This window comes from Tinamus guttatus, unplaced genomic scaffold, assembly GCF_059628265.1.
Source record: "Tinamus guttatus ecotype Peru unplaced genomic scaffold, ASM5962826v1 Tinamus_guttatus_pri_ptg000613l, whole genome shotgun sequence".
In the NCBI taxonomy this organism is placed as follows: Eukaryota; Metazoa; Chordata; class Aves; order Tinamiformes; family Tinamidae; genus Tinamus; species Tinamus guttatus.
The window spans coordinates 40682-59453 of record NW_028289147.1 but is presented as its reverse complement, the minus strand read 5'-3'; the positions used below and the strand labels follow the sequence as shown (position 1 = coordinate 59453).

The window sequence follows — 18772 nt, the reverse complement described above, 5'->3', positions numbered from 1 at the left end:
CGGCTCCAGCCGGGAAGGAGGCTGCTCCGGCACCGGCTGCTCCGGAGAGCGGAGCTGGGAAGCAGCTGGGATGCTGGGAGCAGCTGCCGGCCACGGGGCGCGCGGTGTCCGGGAAGGGCCACGGGAGCAGAGGGGACACCCGTCCGCAGCATCCCAGCTGCTCGCCCCGCCGATGTCCCCCCGGGATCCAGGCCCTCCGTGCAGCGCCGGGGAGCCAGGGAACCGGCACATGGGTCTGGCCCCGGGCAACCTCTGCCACATCCCGGCCGAGCACGTGGGCACCACGTCCTGACACTGCACATGTCCCAGCCCCAAGTGCCTGCAGCTTGCGGGGTCCCCATGTCCCAGCATTGAGCACCTGCAGCGTTTGGGGACACCATGTCCCAGCACGGAGTGTCTGCAGCGTTTGGGGACACCATGTCCCAGCATTGAGCACCTGCAGCACTTGGGGTCCCCATGTCCCAGCACGGGGTGACTGCAGTGTTTGGGGACACCATGTCCCAGCATGGGGTGTCTGCAGCGTTTGGGGTCCCCATGTCCCAGCATTGAGCACCTGCAGCGCTTGGGGTCCCCATGTCCCAGCATGGAGTGTCTGCAGCGTTTGGGGACACCATGTCCCAGCATTGAGCACCTGCAGCACTTGGGGTCCCCATGTCCCAGCATGGGGTGTCTGCAGCGTTTGGGGACACCAGGTCCCAGCACGGAGTGTCTGCAGTGTTTGGGGACACCATGTCCCAGCATGGGGTGTCTGCAGCGTTTGGGGACACCATATCCCAGCACGGAGTGTCTACAGCGTTTGGGGTCCCCATGTCCCAGCACGGGGTGTCTGCAGCGTTTGGGGACACCATGTCCCAGCATTGAGCACTTGCAGCGTTTGGGGTCACCACGTCCCCACGCTGGCACTGCGATGGCCACCCTGCAGCCCCAGCCCATGGACACAGAGCTCTGTGTCACCACGAGCCACAGGGCCCCGTGTCCCCTGCACGTGCCCCGGGCAGTGGGACAGGACGGGCGCCCCGGGCCGCGCGCCGCATCCCGCCAGCGCCACCTCCGTCCCCGCGCCGCCGCAGACAGCGGCTCCGCTGGGGAAAAGGAACTAGGGATTAAATTAGTGCCTCTATTTGCACATATTTATAGCACTCGAACGTATATATTTTAGCTGGAAAGGCAGCATGAATCTCCCCCGAGAGCATCCCTGAAGTCACATTTGCAAGGGACCTGTCTTCTCTTTATGATACTCATTTGCATCTGACTCAGGGAAAAAAAGAACGAGGGATTGATAAAATGCGGGTATTTATCATATTTCTGGATCCAAGCGCATCAACATGCAGGGAGCTGGCGGGGCTGCAGGAAACGGGGCCGAGCAGCAGCTGGATGCCCCCCGGCGATCCGTGCCCAGGGCGAGGAACGTCCCCGGGCACCGAGAGCAGCCCCAAGGTGATTTACGGGAAGAGCCGCAATGCGCTGGGGCCTGCCCTCCTTCCCGGGGATCCCGGCTCCGCCGCCGCACGCGGACGTGGAAAAATCCATGGAGAAACCCCAAAGTCCGGGGCACGGCGAAGGGCAGAAGTGACCTGGCTGCCGCGGCGCGCGCGGGCTCGCGGCCAGGCGTCGATGCGGCCCTGCCGCTCCGGCTGCCCTGCCGCTCTGTCGTATCAGCCGTGCGCGTTATTTTATACCGTGCAATTACTTTGGCAATTAATCAATGAGCCAATTACCCGCACGGCCCTCGCGGGGCGCCCGGAGGCGCAGGGGGAAGGTCCCCGGCCGCCCTGCGCGCGCAGGGGACGATGCGGCGAGCGCGTCGGGCGCGCGGGCCGGGAAGCCCCGAGCCCCCGGGAGCACCCGGCCCTTTATTAGCTGCTGCACTGAATAATTGATAAGGGCTCGTGAGAGATGAACATGCTGCAATAACCTGTTCGGCTTAGTCAGGGGAAAAGTTTCATTTTCCAAGGCCGGGAGCGAGGAGAGACAACAGCCCCGGGCACCCCGGCACTTGGCACTGCACCGTGCTGCATTGCACTGCATTGCACTGCATTGCACGGTGCTGCACTGCATTGCACCACGCTGCATGGCTCTGCACGGCGCGAGCAAAGGACAAACATGATCAACATGTCACTTAACACAGGAAAGGGAGGCAACAGCATCAGGCACCGGCTCCCCTCATCCCAGGAGCCCAGAGTAATCCCTGCTCCAATGCTCCCTGGGCCTGGGATGCAGCCGAGGAGCCGGAGACGCCTCCGGCACCAAGGGGATGCGGCAGAACCCGGTGGTGGGACGGGGTGGGAGATGCCATGCGGCACGAGGGACGCTGTGCTGGGGCGGGAGAAGTGTCTTGGGATGGGAGATGCATCCCAGGATGGGAAACGCTGCACAGGGATGGGAGATCCTGTGCTGGGGCAGGCAGCAGAGATGCCATGCAGGGACAGTAGAGACATCCCCGGATGGGAGATGCCGGGATGGGAGACACCGCATCGCGATGGGAGACTCCCTGCTGGGATGGCAATTGCCACGCCGAGGCGGGAGCTGCCACTTTGGGAACTTTTCCGAGCGCAGCCCAATCCCGGAGCAGCCACCGGTTGCTGCAGCAACGGGACCGAATCCCAACAGCGGAGGCATCTCCCGGAGCGGCGGCTTCCCGCGGAGCCGGCAGCCACTGCAATCCCAGCGCCGTCACTGCCTCCCCCTCCGGAGCACGTGGGAGTTTCTCGGCTCCGTGCGATTTCCATGCGAGCGGCGCAGCCGAGGGGGAGGCTCCGTCCCCGCCTTCGCCGCTGACTTTAGCGGCGGTTAATTATAAATGAGGCCCCAGGCCTATTTATACGCACAGGCGCGCCGGGAAGGACGGGTTTAGGACACGCTTCCCATCCGGCACGAGCCCGCGGCCCCGCGCCGCTCCGGAGCTGCCGCCCGGATGCTGCCGGGATGCGGGAGCAGGGCCAAGGCTCCGCCGGGAGCCCCCGCTCTGCCCGGATAACTCGCTCCGGCGCTTCCGGAGGCCTCGGCTGTTTGATCCCCCATCAGATCGATTCCGACACGCGCTGAATTTTTCATAACGGCGTTGGGAGCGCTCAGGGTCATCCCTTCCCATTGCCATGGAAACGGGAGCGGGAGCCGAGCCGCCCCACGGACGCGGCCGGGCCGCGCGGGATTCCCCACGCGGCTCCCTGGAAGCGTCGCGCCGGGACAGAGCAGTGCCTGGGATGCGCACAGGGAATGCGGTGCGGGAAGTTCCAGATGGCAAACGCGGAGCAGGACAGGGATACATGGGAATTGGTGATGGAGCAGAGGAAGCCAGAGCGCGCGGCGAGCTCCGCGTGCAACGTGCGGGCGGCGGGATGCGCAGCCCGTGCCCGCAGCGCTCCGGGGGATCCCGGATGGGAACGCACGCGCTCCCGCGTTACCTGCGAGCAGGAAGGTGATGAGGCAGGTTTCCTTTGGCATGAAGAGCTTGAGGCGGGAGCCGCTGAAGACGTACTCCACCACGGCCTCGGAGCGGCCGGCGCGCTGCAGGAAGGGCAGGAACTGCTTGGCCTTCTGCGTGTCCTGCGGGAGAGAGGTGTCAGCACCCGGCATGCGGCACCCGGCATGCGGCACCCGGCATGCGGTACCCAGCATGCGGCACCCGGCATGCGGCCGCGACGCACCCCGAGCCCGGCCAAACCGCAGAGGGACGGAGCAGCTGGAGCACTGAGGCCCCATCCCGCATCCACAGCCATGGCAAAGCCATCCTACAAGATCCCTGCCTGAGGCACGAGCTATCTGGGATCCTTGTCCAGGGCGCGAGTTATCCCGGATCCCAGCTGCCCAGGGGCACAGGCCATCCCGGATCCCTGCCCAGGGGCACGGGCCATCCCAGATCCCTGCCCTAGGGCACGAATTATCCCAGATCCCAGGTGCCCAGGGGCACGGGCTATCCTGGATCCCTGCCCTGGGGCATGGGCTATCCCGAATCCCTGCCCTAGGGCACGAATTATCCCGGATCCCAGGTGCCCTGGGGTACGGGCTATCCCGGATCCCTGCCCAGGGGCACGGGCTATCCCGGATCCCAGGTGCCCAGGAGCATGGGCTATCCCGGATCCCTGCCCCAGGGCACAAATTATCCCGGATCCCAGCTGCCCAGGGGCACGGTCCATCCCAGGTCCCTGCCCCAGGGCACAGGCCATCCTGGATCCCAACTGCCCTGGGGTGAGGGACAACCCGGGTCCCAGCTGCCCCGGGCTGAGGAACACCCTGGATACCTCCCCAGGGGCACAGGCTATCCCGGATCCCTGCCCTGGGGCACGGGCTATCCTGGATTCCAACTGCCCCGGGGTAAGGGACATCCTGGATCTCAACTGCCCTAGGATGAGGGGCATCCTGGGTCCCAGCTGCCCCGGGGTAAGGGACATCCCGGATCCCTGCCCCAGGGTGAGGAACATCCCGGATCCCAGCCGCCCTGGGGCAGCTGAATCCGACTTCCAGCCTCCCGCTGTGACACGGCCTGTGCATCTGCTCCAGCTCATTCCTAACGGGAACTTAACAAACCGCCGAGCAGTTTTGGAGACTGCAGGGCCGAGCAGTGTCCCTGTGTCCCCCCAGCCCCTCCATGGGACGGTGCCTGGACCACCGTCCGGCTCGCTCCTGGGCTCGCTTGCAGCCAGCGGCCCCAGCCAAGCCCCTGGAAGCTGCCTGTGCTGGAAGCAGCAGGACACCGATGCTGCAAGCACCCGATTTATTTACCCGGCGAAGAAAAGCAAAGCAGCTCCCAAAATAACCCGCAGCCAGGTGGCTTTTTATTTTACTGCCTCCTTAATTTAGAAGAGCGAGCCGCGCGGGAGGGAAGCGAGCGTGCCGCAGCCCGCGGCTCCGGCTCCCGCGGGCCGGAGCAAACGCAGGGCCAGAGCTTGCTCCGGATCTGGGAATGTGCGGGGCAGTGGGGACACTGCAAGCTCACGCTCCCTGTGGGAATACGGGCCTGCCGGGCGCTTCTGCTCCCAAAAGGTGCCAATTCCCTGCACCGGGACAAAGGGGGATGCGGCTGCACAAGGGGCTGAGCCGGGGCTCCCGCTCCGAGCGCGGCCGCGGGCCGGATCCGCCTCCCCCTTCCCGGCGCCGCAGCGTGGCATAGCAACCCCGTGCAATATTTATAGCCCCCATTACACGGATAAACACCGAAGGCACGCGCCTGCAAACGCCCGCGTCAGCGCGACGCGGGAGCCGCGCCGGGAGGGAGGAGCGGCAGGCTGGGGCTGACCTCAATCGGGAGCGTGGAGTTGGCAGTTTGCAGCGAGCACGGGAGCGGCGGGATTGCAGCGGCGCGCAGGGAAGCGCTGCCGGCCCGGGAGCCAGCCCGGAGAGCCGGGCGCTCCCGAGGGGCCGGGGGGATCCCGCTGCCGAATGCACGGGGGGTTTGCGGTGTCCGGTCGGGAGTTTCCTCCCTGCCGGACACCTGCCCGACGTGCGGCCGTGCCGGGCCGTGCCGGGCCATGCCCGCGCTAATCCGCGCTAACTGCTTTTGGCAGCAGCGGAGCAGCCGCCGTCAGCGCGGCGCACGCTGCATCCATCACGCCGCACAACTGCTGACACGCGGCTAACTAAGAGCACGATCAATTTGCAGGAAACTATTAAGCATTTTAAAGGATTAACAAATCTTCCTAAGAGGGGTGATGTATGACCCTAATTTTGTTTGCACAGGCCCTCCTCGCAGCAGCGCCAACCGCTCTGCTGGTTAAGCTAGCAGTGCTCCAAGGAGCTGGGCATCACAGGGACCTTGCAAGGACATGCAAGGACTACCTTGCATGCTACAGGTATACACCATGCACACTGCATGCACGCCGCAGGCACACACCTTGCACACTGCATGCGCACCATGCACACTTCATGCACACACCTTGCATGCTGCACACGTGCTGTATGGACACGCCTTACACGCTGCATGCAAACTGCATGCACACCTTGCACACTGCATGTGCACCACACATGCTGCATGCACACACCTTGCACGCTGCACACGTGCTGTATGGACACACCTTGCACGCCGCATGCAAACCGCATGCACACCTTGCACACTGCATGTGCACCATGAACGCTGCATGCACACACCTTGCACGCTGCACACGTGCTGTATGGACACGCCTTGCACGCCGCATGCAAACTGCATGCACACCTTGCACACTGCATGTGCACCATGAACGCTGCATGCACACACCTTGCATGCTACACACATGCTGTATGGACACGCCTTGCACACTGCATGCAAACTGCATGCACACCTTGCACACTGCATGTGCACCACGCACGCTGCATGCACACACCTTGCACGCTGCACACGTGCTGTATGGACACACCATGCACGCTGCATGCACACACCTTGCATGCTGCACACATGCTGTATGGACACACCTTGCACGCTGCATGCAAACTGCGTGCACACCTTGCACACTGCATGTGCATCACGCACGCTGCATACACCCCATGCATGCACACCACGTGCACGACGCACACCATATGCATGTGCACCATGCATGCACGTGCACACAGCGGCCACCCTGCACAGGGACACCCGTGATGCACCAGCTCCACATCTCGTCCCTGCCGCCTGCTCCAGCCGCCTCCTCCTGCTCACCCAGCCCCGGAGTTTGCCTTGCTCTTTGCAGGTAATTTAACCACATGCATCTTTTAGAAGCCCGCGAGGCAGCCGAGCTCAGGGCACCTCGGCAGGGTTTGCTGCAGGACGGGCTGCACCTTTGCAACGAGCGAGCTGCTCTAGTTTACCACCTCAGGAATCATGCTCCTCCAGAGCACGCGAGGGCCCTTTCTGCGCACCAGCCCACAGCCACCTCCGGCTCCTGCACCATTCCCGCTGCACGGCACCAACACAGCTCTCCCTTCCCCTCTCAATCCCAACAATGCTCAGAGCAATGCAAGAGGAGGCTTGTCCCGTGCCGTGGCACCGGTGCCCACGTGGCCTCAGCGCCCACAGGGCTCCTTACCCCGGAGATGTCGGCCACCCGGTGAATCGGCACCTCCTTCTTGCTGTGCAAGCCCTTGCCGTTCTTGATGGCCCTGCAAAGGAGAGGAGACACCAGCCGTCAGCACGAGGGAGCTGCCACCTCGTTAGCCTGCTAATCCCAATTAGCAGCTCCCCGACGCTCACCCAGCCTCAGCTCATACCCAACATCTGCCCTCACCACCAAATTCAACCAATTTGTTCCCAGAACAACGGGGGGAATTAACAGCAAGAGCAATGCACTATTGCATCCGTGCATCGATGCACCAGCGCACTGATGCACCAGTGCACCAATGCACTGGTGCACCTGTGTGCCAATGCAGCAGGCACGGATGCTCCAGGGGAACCTGGAATCATCAGTGTTTCTTTCAGGGCTTAATCACGCGAAGCGCTTTCAATGCAAAATACCCCAGCAACCTTCCCATTCGAATGGAAATGAGCTTCTTCCAGGTTAAAATCTATCTGCGCTAAGTAGCCCGAGCGCGCGCTGTCTAGGGAAGCCATTTAGCAGGTGAAACATGAGCAGGTGCCGCAGGGCTGAGGTTCATCCTGGCTGGATTCACTGGAGCCGGGAGGTGCTCGGCGAGATGCCAGGGATCCTGCTCCACGCGCCGCATGGGACGAGCGCCCTCAGCTCCCGGCCGGCTCAGGACACCGGCGGCTTCCTGGGATTGACCCTTTTTGGGGGAGCTGAAGGCTTTTTGCAGAGCTCAGGCAATGCTTATCCAAAGCAAACGGGAGAAGCACCCACTTATGAGCCTTCCTCCTCGGAGCCGCAGGGAGTTTTGCAGCCGACGCGCTTGCGGGCCCTGGGGACGGCGGGCACGGGCCCTGGGGACACTCACCGGGCCTCGGCGGCCAGCAGCTCGTCGTAGTGCGAGGAGCGCTGGTCGTCGTCCTGCCGGTAGCGGATGACGGTGGCCAGGCCCTTGCTGACCAGGGCTTCGGCGATGTTGCTGCAACGAGAGGCGCGCGGGGCTCAGCACGGGCGGGCACGCGACTCGTGCGTCCCGCAAGCCCCCACGGGGCACATGTGATGGGGCAGGGTGCCCTGCATGGGGACACGGGTGCTCCGGGGCTGCCTCTTGCCCCACAAAGGAACTGGTGCTGCACAAGCCCAGCGGGAGCCCCAAATAGCCCTGGAGCTGGGGGTGATAAGCGACTGCCAGGAGGCTGCGAGCTGCAGCGGGCGGCAGCGCTCTGCAAGCCCTGCAGCCGGGGAGCAGCGCATTCGGGGCAAGCACGTGGCTTTGGCCTCACGTTGCACCGTCCAAACGAGCTGCATGGTGCTGCACCACGTGAAGCTGCAGCTTCGGGACCGCACGGCATGGCATGGCACAGCACAAAACTGTATAGCATGGCACTGCATGACGCTGCCTAGCATTACACGGCACTGCACAGCACTTCACAGCATTACACTGCACTGCACAGCATTGCACATCACTGCGCAGCATTGCACAGCATTGTATGGCACTGCACGGCACTGCATGACACTGCATGGTACCAGACGGCACCGCACAGCACCACACAGAACTGCATGGCATTGCACATCCCTGTGCAGCATTGCACAGCACTGCATGGCACTGCACAGCATTGCACATCACTGCGCAGCATTGCACAGCATTGCATGGCACTGCACAGCACTGCATGGCACTGCATGGTACCAGACAGCACCACACGGCACCAAATGGCACTGCACAGCACTGCACAGCACCGCACGGCACTGCATGGCCCAGGGCACGGGTGGCTCAGCCCCAGCAGGATCCCAGCTGGAGAGGACCCTGCCCTAATCCCAGCTCCTTCCTCCAGCTCGTGGCCCCGCGCAGGGACACGTGGCCAGGACACCCTGGGGACAGCCCGCGGTGCCACCGCGCTGCTCCACACTGACAGCGCCCCTCGCTCCGGGTGGCCCTATGTCCCCATCCCCAGACCCCAGCCCTGCTCCAGGGAAAGGAGCAGCGGGAGCCAGAGCCGGGAAGAGGGAGCAGAGGGGACGGAGGGCAGCCCAGGGCCTCCCGGAGGAGCCGCGCACGCTCCGCTCGCTAACGCGGAACAGCGGGAATGCGGGTGCGGGAAGGGGCTGCGCGGGACGGGGAGCAGCGCGGGCACCGCGCGCGCTGCAGCCCTGCAGCCCTGCAGCCCCGCAGCCCTGCAGCCCTGCAGCTGCTGCGCCCGCAGAGCGCGCCGGTGCCCACGAGCAAAGCCGCATCCCGGGAGAAGCCATCGGAGGCTCGGCCGGGCTCGGGGGCAGAGGCGCCGCGCTGGCCCGGGGACGCTGCAGGACGTTACGTAAGGAGAAGCGTTTTAAGCAGCGTTACATAAGCTACAGGCTCTCACCCAGCCCCGCTCGCTTCCCAGCTGCCGACAGCAGAGCCGCGGGACGCCGGTGCCACAACGCGTCTGCCGGTGACCCCCGTCCCCATCCCGCTCTGTGCCCCGGGCTGCATCCCTGCATCCCTAGGGAGCGGGTGCGGGATGATCCCCATCCTCATCCTGCCTCCGTGCCCGGAGTCGTGTCCCTTCATCCCGAAGGAGCAGGCACAGACGCTGCCTCGCACGCTGCAATGCAACTGGTGCTCTGCAACGGGCGCTCTGCAGCGAATGCAGCATGAAGGGTGCTCTGCAATGGGTGCTCCGCAACGGGTGCCCTGCAGGAACTGCAGCACAATGGGTGACTGCAACGGGTGCACTGGCATACGTGCTCTGCAATGGGTGCCCTGCAGCAACTGCAGCACAATGGGTGACTGCATTGGGTGCTCTGCAATGGGTGCTCTGCAATGGGTGCCCTGCAGCAACTGCAGCACAATGGATGACTGCATTGGGTGCACTGCAATAGGTGCTCTGCAACGGGTGCACATGGTAGGCACTCTGCAATGGGTGCTCTGCAATGGGTGCTCTGCAGTGAGTGCAGCATGAAGGGCGCTCTGCAATGAGTGCTCTGCAATGCGTACTCTGCAGCAATGCAATAGGTGCTCTGCAACAGGTGCACACGGTGGGTGCTCTGCAATGGGCGCTCTGCAATGGGTGCACTGCAACAGGCACTCTGTAATGGGTGCACTGCAAAGGGTACATTGCAATGGGTGCACTGCAGTGGGTGCACTGCAATGGTTGCTCTGCAACGGGTGCACTGCAGTGGGTGCGCTGCAATGGGCGCTCTGCAATGGGTGCGCTGCAACAGGCACTCTGTAATGGGTGCACTGCAAAGGGTACATTGCAACGGGTGCACTGCAGTGGGTGCACTGCAATGGGTGCTCTGCAACGGGTGCACTGCAGTGGGTGCGCTGCAATGGGTGCTCTGCAACAGGCACTCTACAACGGGTGCACTGCAAAGGGTACATTGCAACGGGTGCACTGCAGTGGGTGCACTGCAATGGTTGCTCTGCAACGGGTGCACTGCAGTGGGTGCGCTGCAACAGGCACTCTGCAACGGGTGCACTGCAGTGGGTGCACTGCAATGGGTGCTCTGCAACCGGAGCACTGCAGTGGGCGCGCTGCAACAGGCACTCTGTAATGGGTGCACTGCAAAGGGTACATTGCAATGGGTGCTCTGCAGTGGGTGCACTGCAATGGGTGCTCTGCAGAGGTTGCACCGCAGCAGGTCCCTGGGCGAGCCTCGCCGCACCAGAGTCACATTAAAGTGTCACATTAAACCCCTGCTTCCTCCTCCTCCTCCTCCTCTCCTGGCAGCCTCTCCGGCTGAGGCACACGGGCACCTATTTGTCCCCAGCCCCGTGAAGGACAAGGTCACATTGGCACTGCCCCCGGGCTGGCAGCGTCCCCTCCGGCTGCGCTCGCCCCGGGCAGTGCCGCCCGCTCCACGTTGGATCCGTTGGAGCCGCCGGAGCGCGCGGCGCCCCCCCCGCTAAGCCCAGATTAAAGAGCGGGATGGGGAAGATGCGGATGAAAAGCTGGTTGCTGTGGAAAAAAATCTTATTAGGCCGTGAAATATAGTTTTTGCCACTTAAAAAGAAGAGCCGAGCAAAAAGTGGCCACTTGCAAGCGGCTTCCCTGCCCCCCGTGCTGCAGCACCACTAAATTTGTCCCAATTCCCCCTGAAAACGCAACAGGAAGGGGGTGGCAAAGGAATCGTGTCCGCAGGAGCCCCCTCCGGCCACCCCAATTTTCCCCAGTCCTGGACTGCTCCTGGGGACCGGCCACCCCCGAGGGGCAACTGCCTGGCAATGGCACTGGGGGGCTGGAGCCACAGGGGGCTGCGGGGGGCTGCGGGAATTGCGGGGATGCAGGATGCTGTGGGATGCTGCAGGGGGCTGTGGGATGCTATGGGATGCTGCGGGAATTGTGGGGGCTGCAGGATGCTGTGGGATGCTATGGGATGCTGCGGGATGCTGCAGGATGCTGTGGGATGCTGTGGGATGCTATGGATGTTGTGGGATGCTATGGAGGCTGTGGGATGCTGCAGGAGGCTGTGGGATGCTGCAGGGGGCTGTGCAATGCTATGGGATGCTGCGGGATGCTGCAGGAGGCTGTGGGATGCTATGGATGCTGTGCGATGCTTTGGGATGCTATGGGTGTTGTGGGATGCCGTGGGATGCTATGGATGCTGTGGGATGCTGCAGGGGGCTGTGGGATGCTATGGATGCTGTGGGATGCTATGGGATGCTGCAGGATGCTGTGGGATGCTATGGGATGCTGCGGGATGCTGCAGGATGCTGCGGGATGCTATGGATGCTGTGGGATGCTGTGGATGCTGCAGGATGATGCAGGTTCCACAGGAGGCTTCAAGGCGCCAGGGGACACTGCAGGGTGCCAGGGGATGCCATGGGACACTGTGCCGTGCCATGGGATACCGTGCAATGCCAGGGGATGCTGTGGGATGCTATGAGGTGCCATGAGATGCTGTGGGATGCCAGGGGATACTATGCAATGCCACAGGATGCTGCGGTATCCACGGGACACCATGGGATGCTGTGGGAGACTGGGATGCCCCAGGATGCTGCAGGATGCTCTGGGATACAACGGGATGCTGCAGGAGCCCACAGGATGCCACAGAATGTCAGAAAATGCTCCAGGATGCCCCGGAATGCTGCGGGATGCCTCGGGAGGCCAGTGAGCCTTCCCAAAGAGCCAAAGGGACACACAGCAACGGGACAGGGAACATCTGTCAGGGGCCTGGAACATCTGCCCTATGAGGAGAGGCTGAGGGAGCTGGGCCTGTTCAGCTGGAGAAGAGAAGGCTGAGAGGGGACCTGAGCAGTGTCTAGAAGTACCTCAAGGGAGGCAGTGAGGAGGATGGGGCGGCCTCTTTGCACTGGTGGCCACTGATAGGACTAGAGGAAACGGCCACAAACTGAAACACCAAAAGTTCCACAGGAACTTAAGGAAAAATTCCTTCCCAGTGAGGGTGCCAGAGCCCTGGAACAGGCTGCCCAGAGAGGTTGTGGAGTCTCCTTCTCTGGAGATCTTCAAACCCGCTTGGACGCAGTCCTGTGCCACGTGCTCTAGGTGACCCTGCGTGTGCAGGGCTTGGACTGGGTGATCCCTAGAGGTCCCTTCCAACCTTCACCGTTCTGGGATTCCATGATTCTATGATTCTATGACACCCAGGCAGGAGGTCCCTCCCAAGGTGGGTCACCCAAGGGTGCCGGGTTTGCGCTGTGCCCCTCTGAGCCCGGCGCCCGGCGAAGCGCCCGCTCCGAGCGGGCAGCGCCGCGTAGGGCACCCGGCGCCCACGCCGCGTCCCCGGCACCACGCGAGGCCCGGAGGCCCCCGCGGCGCCGTCCCCCCGGCCGCGGCTCCGCGGCTCCGCGGCGGGCGTGCTCCGCCTGCCAAGCAGCGCCGGCCGCCCCGGATGGCGGCCGCACAAGCCGGGCTTTCTTCCCGGCTCCCGCCCCGCACAGAGGCGGCTCTGTGTGCCGGCGCCGCGCGCTCCGCTCCCCGCCGCGCGCCGCCGGGGGCTGATTACGCCGATGAAGTCAACGCGCCCAGTGGCCCTGCAAATTCACATCAGGTTTGCGCCCAGCGCCGGGATGCAGCTCGGAAGTTATTTGCAAGCAATTTGCAGCCGGAGACGCTAAGAGCAGGAGGCAGCTCCCCGCGAAGCGCTCCTTGCCAGCACGGGAAGGAAAAGCCCTGGCGCCGCGCCGAGCACGGAGCGGGCTCCCGGTGACCTTGCACGCGCTGCGCCGGCTCGGCGCAGGGATGGGGCTGCAGCGCATGCACGTCCCGCCGGGCTGCGGGCATGGGCTGCCCCTTGGCATCCTCCTGCACATGCGGGTTGGGGTCTCCGGAGCCCAACTCGGTGGCACTTGCTCGCACCAACGTCCCCAGCTGGTTCCCATCTGCAGGGATGAGCCAGTCCCTCCTGCCCCTTCCCTCCTCCCCGGGGCTGCAGCAAGCAGCCAGCACGCTGCAAGCACCGCAAGCGTGCAGCCCCCGCCGCAGCAGGTCTGCAGCCGGAGGGCAAGCTCGCCGGGATGCCGCGGGCTCGCTCCACGTGCCGCGGCTGCAGCCGCGGGCGACGCGTGCGCAACCAAAGGCCGCGCCGCGAGCGCCGTAGCGCGAGCAGCCGCGGCAGCGGGAAGCGGCTCCCCCCGCGCAGCCTCCGCAGGCCTTGGACTAATGCAAAGGGATAAAAAAAAAGAACGAGCAGAGCTGAAGCACTTTGGGCGCTTTCCAAAAGAGCTGCTGGGGGAAAACAGGGCCGATGACAAATCCTCACTCGGCAGCTCCCGGAGACGCTGCCATCCGGGCGCACGCGTTCCCGTGGCAGAGATGCAGCAGGAGCCGCGGCGGGGGCCGAGGCGGCCGTCGCGAGCGCCCCAGCGCAGCGGCCGCGCGGGGACGGGCACTTACATCCCTCCGATGGAGACGGTGGCACACGTGCGCTCGGAGAAGGCGGGCACGGTCTCGGTGGCGCTGCTGGCCGGTCGGATGTAGTCCACGGTGACGTTCACCTGCGCGGGACAGAGGGACACGGTGTCAGGGTTTGCAAAACGCCACCAAGCCCCGGTGCCTCAGTTCTTGCACTGCAGCAGGCGTGCAAACAGCGTGCAGTGAGCACGCGGGGAGCAGCGCGCTGTTTGCAACGCGTTTCGGCACTGAAACCCCGTCCGCCCGTCCCCATGCAGGCGCCACCTCCTTGTGCACCCACGGCCGCACCGGCACCCCTGGCCACCCCGCTGGTACCACTGCTGCTCCCAGGCTGCTCTGCCAAGGTGGGGGACAGTCCCTGGCGTTTGCTGCATGTCCCAAACCACTGGCACCGGGTGCTGCTCCGAGACGCGGCGCATTCCCACATGCACCGTGCCGCTCGGAGCTGCAGCTCTGGCTGCGCTCATGCAGCGCGAGGCAGAGCCGGCCTCGAGCGCTGGAGAGGAGGCTGCGCTGGAGCTGCCGGGGTTTTAACCGAGCGCAGAAATGCAAAAGGGGAGCTCGGGGGCTCCCCAAAGCCCTGTGATCACTCGCTGGCTCACACCGTGGCCCTAAGCGCGCCCGAGCAGCAGTGCTGCAGCGAGCCAGGAGGCTGCAGCGGTTCCTCCCTGGGGAGCTTTCACCAGGGAAGGAGGCAGCAGAGGCTCCTCGTTGGCTGCAGAGCAAACGAACCCAGGGCACATCCAGGACGGCACATCCCGAGCGCAGACCTGCATCTCGCAGCCCCCCGGCCGCATGGGGCTGCAGCGGAGCCGCGGTGCAGCGCGGAGCAGCAACCCCGCGCGCCCCGTGTGCCCCGTGCGCCCCGCGGCACCGAGCAGCCCGCGCCCGGCGCCGGCATCGATGGCGGCCGTCGATCGGCGCCTTTCCAAGGTCAGCCGCAGTCAGGGCGAATTAAATCACCCGGGCGGCGCGCTCGCTGCAGGAGACGCGGCCCCGCGCCGCCCGCGCGCTCCGCAGCGCCCTCCCCAGCGCCCCCCGTGCGCACTGCGGGGCTGCAACGGGGACGCCCGGAGACCCCCGCAGCCCCATGCGTGCTCTGTGCGCTGCAACGGAGCAGCCCGGATCCGGCTGCAAGGCAAGCACGCGCCGAACCCACGGCAGGGAGCACCCAAGTGCCCTCGGGCCCCTTCCCGGTGCCTGCACGTGGCGGGAGCTCGCAGGGGAGGCAAAAATATCCGCCGGGAGCGCGCGAACGAGGAGGGCCTGCAGATCCACAGGCGGCTCCGGCGGTAATTATAGCAGCGCAAGTCTGGTCTGCCACCCACCCCTGCCATCTGCAGCCGCCGCCGGCTCCCGCGCCGGCCGCAGCGCGCACAACACGCGGCGACACTGCGCACGGGGCCGCGTGGGGCAGGGACACGGCCTGGCCATGCAGCCACCCGCCCACACCTGTGCCAGACCCTGCAAAACCGCCGGGTTTGCAGCAAAACGCGCTCGGCAGAGCCTGGTGGAACCAGGAATAACCTCGCGGGGACGCGCAGGGAGCCGGCGTCCCCGGGCAGGCTCCCTCGGGGGAGAAAGCGGCCGAGGAAGAGGAGCTGCAAGGGAGGAAACGGCCACGATTCCTGGACGGGAGCGGAGCCGCCCGTGCGCCCGCTGCCTTCGCCCTCCCCCGTGAGCGCGGAGCCGCGAGCCCCGCGCGGCGTCACGCGCCGGGTGCGCTGGCAGCCGTCCCCGCGCTGCTCGCCGCAGCTGCACGCGCTGCAGGGAGGACGGGAAGATTCCTGCCCGCTTTGGCAGCTGCGAGCTCTCCAGCAGCCTCGGAGCAGCCTCCGCGCGCTGCTCGCTCCGCAGCGGTGACGCAGCCCGGCGCGCGGGCGCAGCTCCCTGCAAAGCCCCACACCGGGCGGGCTCGCCCCCGGCACCGGCTCCGGCACCGCAGGATCCGGCTCGCTCCGGTGTCACTTCCCAGTGCTTCCCAGTGCCCCTCCTGGGCAATGCACCACTGCAGCAAGGGGCTGCATGGAGCCGTGGGGCAATGCACGCAGCCTGTGCACACCGCGCTACAGAGGATGCTCCCCAAGCCAGGAATCCCATTGCTGGGAATGCCCAGACCCTTGGCAATGCCAGGGTGGGGATTCGGGACCGGGATGCGTGCCGGGATGCGCTGCTCCCTCCCCTGGTTGCTAAGGCAGGAGGCTTGTGCAGAGAAAGAGGCAATCCCAGAGCAAGCACCATCTCACAGCAGCCACCCCAGGGACGCGCTGCAGCGAGTTATCTCGTGCCATCTCCCTCCACGCGGGTGATTAATCCCCCCAGCTAATTAGCAGAAGGGCCAGGAGTGCCCATTCAGCCTCTGTTCGATTGCCTGTGTCACGGCATAATTAAAAAAGCTGCTCCGTGGCGCCGGGATCGATGGCAGCTCCATGCGCGAGCCGGCCCACGGCGCGCACACACCAGGCGTTATCCTGGCGTGGGAGCAGCTGCCTGCAAATCCACCCTGCGCCGTGGCCACTGAACGTGGGTGGGCAACGGAGGCGGTGGCCACGGCCACATATCCCACTGCGGGGCACGTTGCAGCGAGGGGGCTCGCTGGGGAGGGTGCCCCTCGCTTGCAGGGGTTGCACCAGTGCTGCAAGTGCAATCCTGCACGTTAGAGAGCAGCCTGCATCCTTGCGGGGTTGCATCAGTACTGCAAGTGCATGCATTGGGGAGCAACATGCATCCTTGAGGGGTTGTATCAGCACTGCAAGTATGCACATCGCGGAGCAACCTGCATCCTTGGGGTGTTGCACTGGTGCTGTGAGCACAAGCACACATCTGGGAGCAACATGCATCCTTGGGAGTTGCACCAGTACTGCAAGTGCACGTGCTGGGGAGCAGTGTGCATCCTTCGGGGTTGCACCAGGACTGCAAGTGTGCACATCGGGGAGCAGCATGCATCCTTGGGGGGTTGCAATGTTGCTGCCAGTGCATGCATCAGGGTGCAGCGTGCACTCTCAGGAGGGTTGCACCAGTCCTGCAAGACAAGCACACATCGGGGAGCAGCATGCATGGCTCGTGGGGCCCCGGCCAGCAGCAGGGAGCTGCAATCCTTGGAAAAGGCAGGAGGCCGGAGGCTCCGGGTGCAGAGCCACCTCTCCCGACGGGCTCCCCCAGGCCAGGGGCTCCAGTAGCCACCGGGCCAAGCGAGAGCAGCAAAATCCCCTGCCCGAGCCCAGCAGAACACGCGAGCTCTGCTAGAGGGAGCGGTAACGCGCCATAAACCTCGGCGCTCCATAAAGCTCCATGCTGCTTTGATGAAAGAGCAGGAGAGGAAATATATCCTATCCCATCCATCTCGAGGGCCCTGGGAATTCAAATGTGGTTAGCGGCCGCCCGGCCCCAGCACTAACGCGCTGAGCACCGCGCCGAGCGCGGGCGAGCCGGCCGTGCGGGGCCGCGGCGCAGGAAGCAGCCGGCGCCACGGTGATATTTCTTCTTGTCCCTCCGGTGCTTCCTTGGCAGCGAGGGCGGATGCAGGGAAGGAGGGGGGTATTTCTGGAAGCAATTCCAGCAGCTCCGTTTGGCAGCAGACGCCCTGGTGCAGCCGCTGGATGCAGTGGCAGAGCCCCGGATGGATGGGGATGGAGGGGACGGCTGCCTGGAATGCGGCAGCAGAGCCCCAGATGGATGGGGATGGAGGGGATAACTGCCTGGGATGCAGCAACAGAGCCCCAGATGGATGGGGATGGAGGGGACGGCTACCTGGGATGCAGTGGCAGAACCCTGGATGGATGCGGATGGAGGGGATGGCTACCCAGGATGCAGCGGCAGAGCCCAGGATGGATGGGGATGGAGGGGATAACTGCCTGGGATGCGGCAGCAGAGCCCCCAGTGGATGGGGACAGAGGGAACGGCTACCTGGGATGCAGCGGCAGAACCCTGGATGGATGGGAATGGAGGTGATGGCTACCCGGGATGCAGTGGCAGAACCCTGGATGGATGGGGTTGGAGGGGATGGCTACCCGGGATGCAGTGGCAGAGCCACAGATGGATGGGGATGGAGAAGACGGCTGCCCGGGATGCAGCGGCAGAGCCCTGGATGGATGGGGTTGGAGGGGACGGCTGCCTGGGATGCGGCAGCAGAGCCCCCAGTGGATGGGGACAGAGGGGACGGCTGCTCGGGATGTGGCAGCAGAGCCCCAGATGGATGGGGACAGAAGGGACAGCTGCCCAGGATGCAGTGACAGAGCCCCGGATGGATGAGGATGGAAGGGACGGCTGCCCGGGATGCAGCGGCAGAGCCCCCGTGGTCCCTCTCCGGTCCCCACAGAGGTGCCCAGCCGCCACCACGAGCCATCGCTGCAGCGCATGGTGGCATCGGGGGTGTCACGTTAGCCGGACACCGCGGCAGAGCCCGGAGCAGGAGCAGCCACCGAGGCAGCAGCTGCGATGCCAGGCAGGGACAGCACCCAGAGACAAGGTCACCCCATGTAGGGACAGCACCCAGGGGAACAGGTCACAGGTGCAGGGATGGCACCCAGGGCACAGGGTCGCAGGTGCAAGGATGGCGCTCAGGGAACAAGATCGCCCAGTGCAGGGACAGCACCCAGGGGACACAGTCACAGATGCAGGGATGCACTAAGGGAACAAGGTCACAGGTGCAGGGACAGCACCCAGGGGACAAGGTTGTTCCATGTGGGGACGCACCTGGGGGACAAGGTTGCCCCGCGCAGCGAATTAGGTCGCAGGTGCAAGGATGGCACTTGGGACAAGGTCACTGGGGAGGGCTGCAGCCGGGGCACACAGTTAAAGGTGCAGGGACTGCACCGGGGGACAAGGTTGCCCAGCGTGCAGAAGGCATCCGGAGGACACAGTCACCTGTGCCAGGAGGTCCCCTGGCGGGACAAGGTCACCCTCGCAGGGACAGCCACCAGGAGACAAGGTCACGGGTGCAGGGACAGC

General features: G+C 64.8%; 1 protein-coding gene across 1 annotated transcript in view; it reads right to left on the bottom strand.

The window, feature by feature from the left end:
* Positions 1-18772, bottom strand: part of LOC104577743 (staphylococcal nuclease domain-containing protein 1-like) — an 84059-nt gene that overhangs the window by 38686 nt on the left and 26601 nt on the right. The window contains exons 12-15 of the mRNA XM_088535080.1: positions 13805-13905; positions 7837-7947; positions 6975-7047; positions 3405-3546 (exon numbers count right to left, since the gene is read on the bottom strand). Of these exons, the coding sequence (XP_088391206.1) occupies positions 3405-3546; positions 6975-7047; positions 7837-7947; positions 13805-13905 (427 nt within the window). The remainder of the gene's footprint in view (positions 1-3404; positions 3547-6974; positions 7048-7836; positions 7948-13804; positions 13906-18772) is intronic.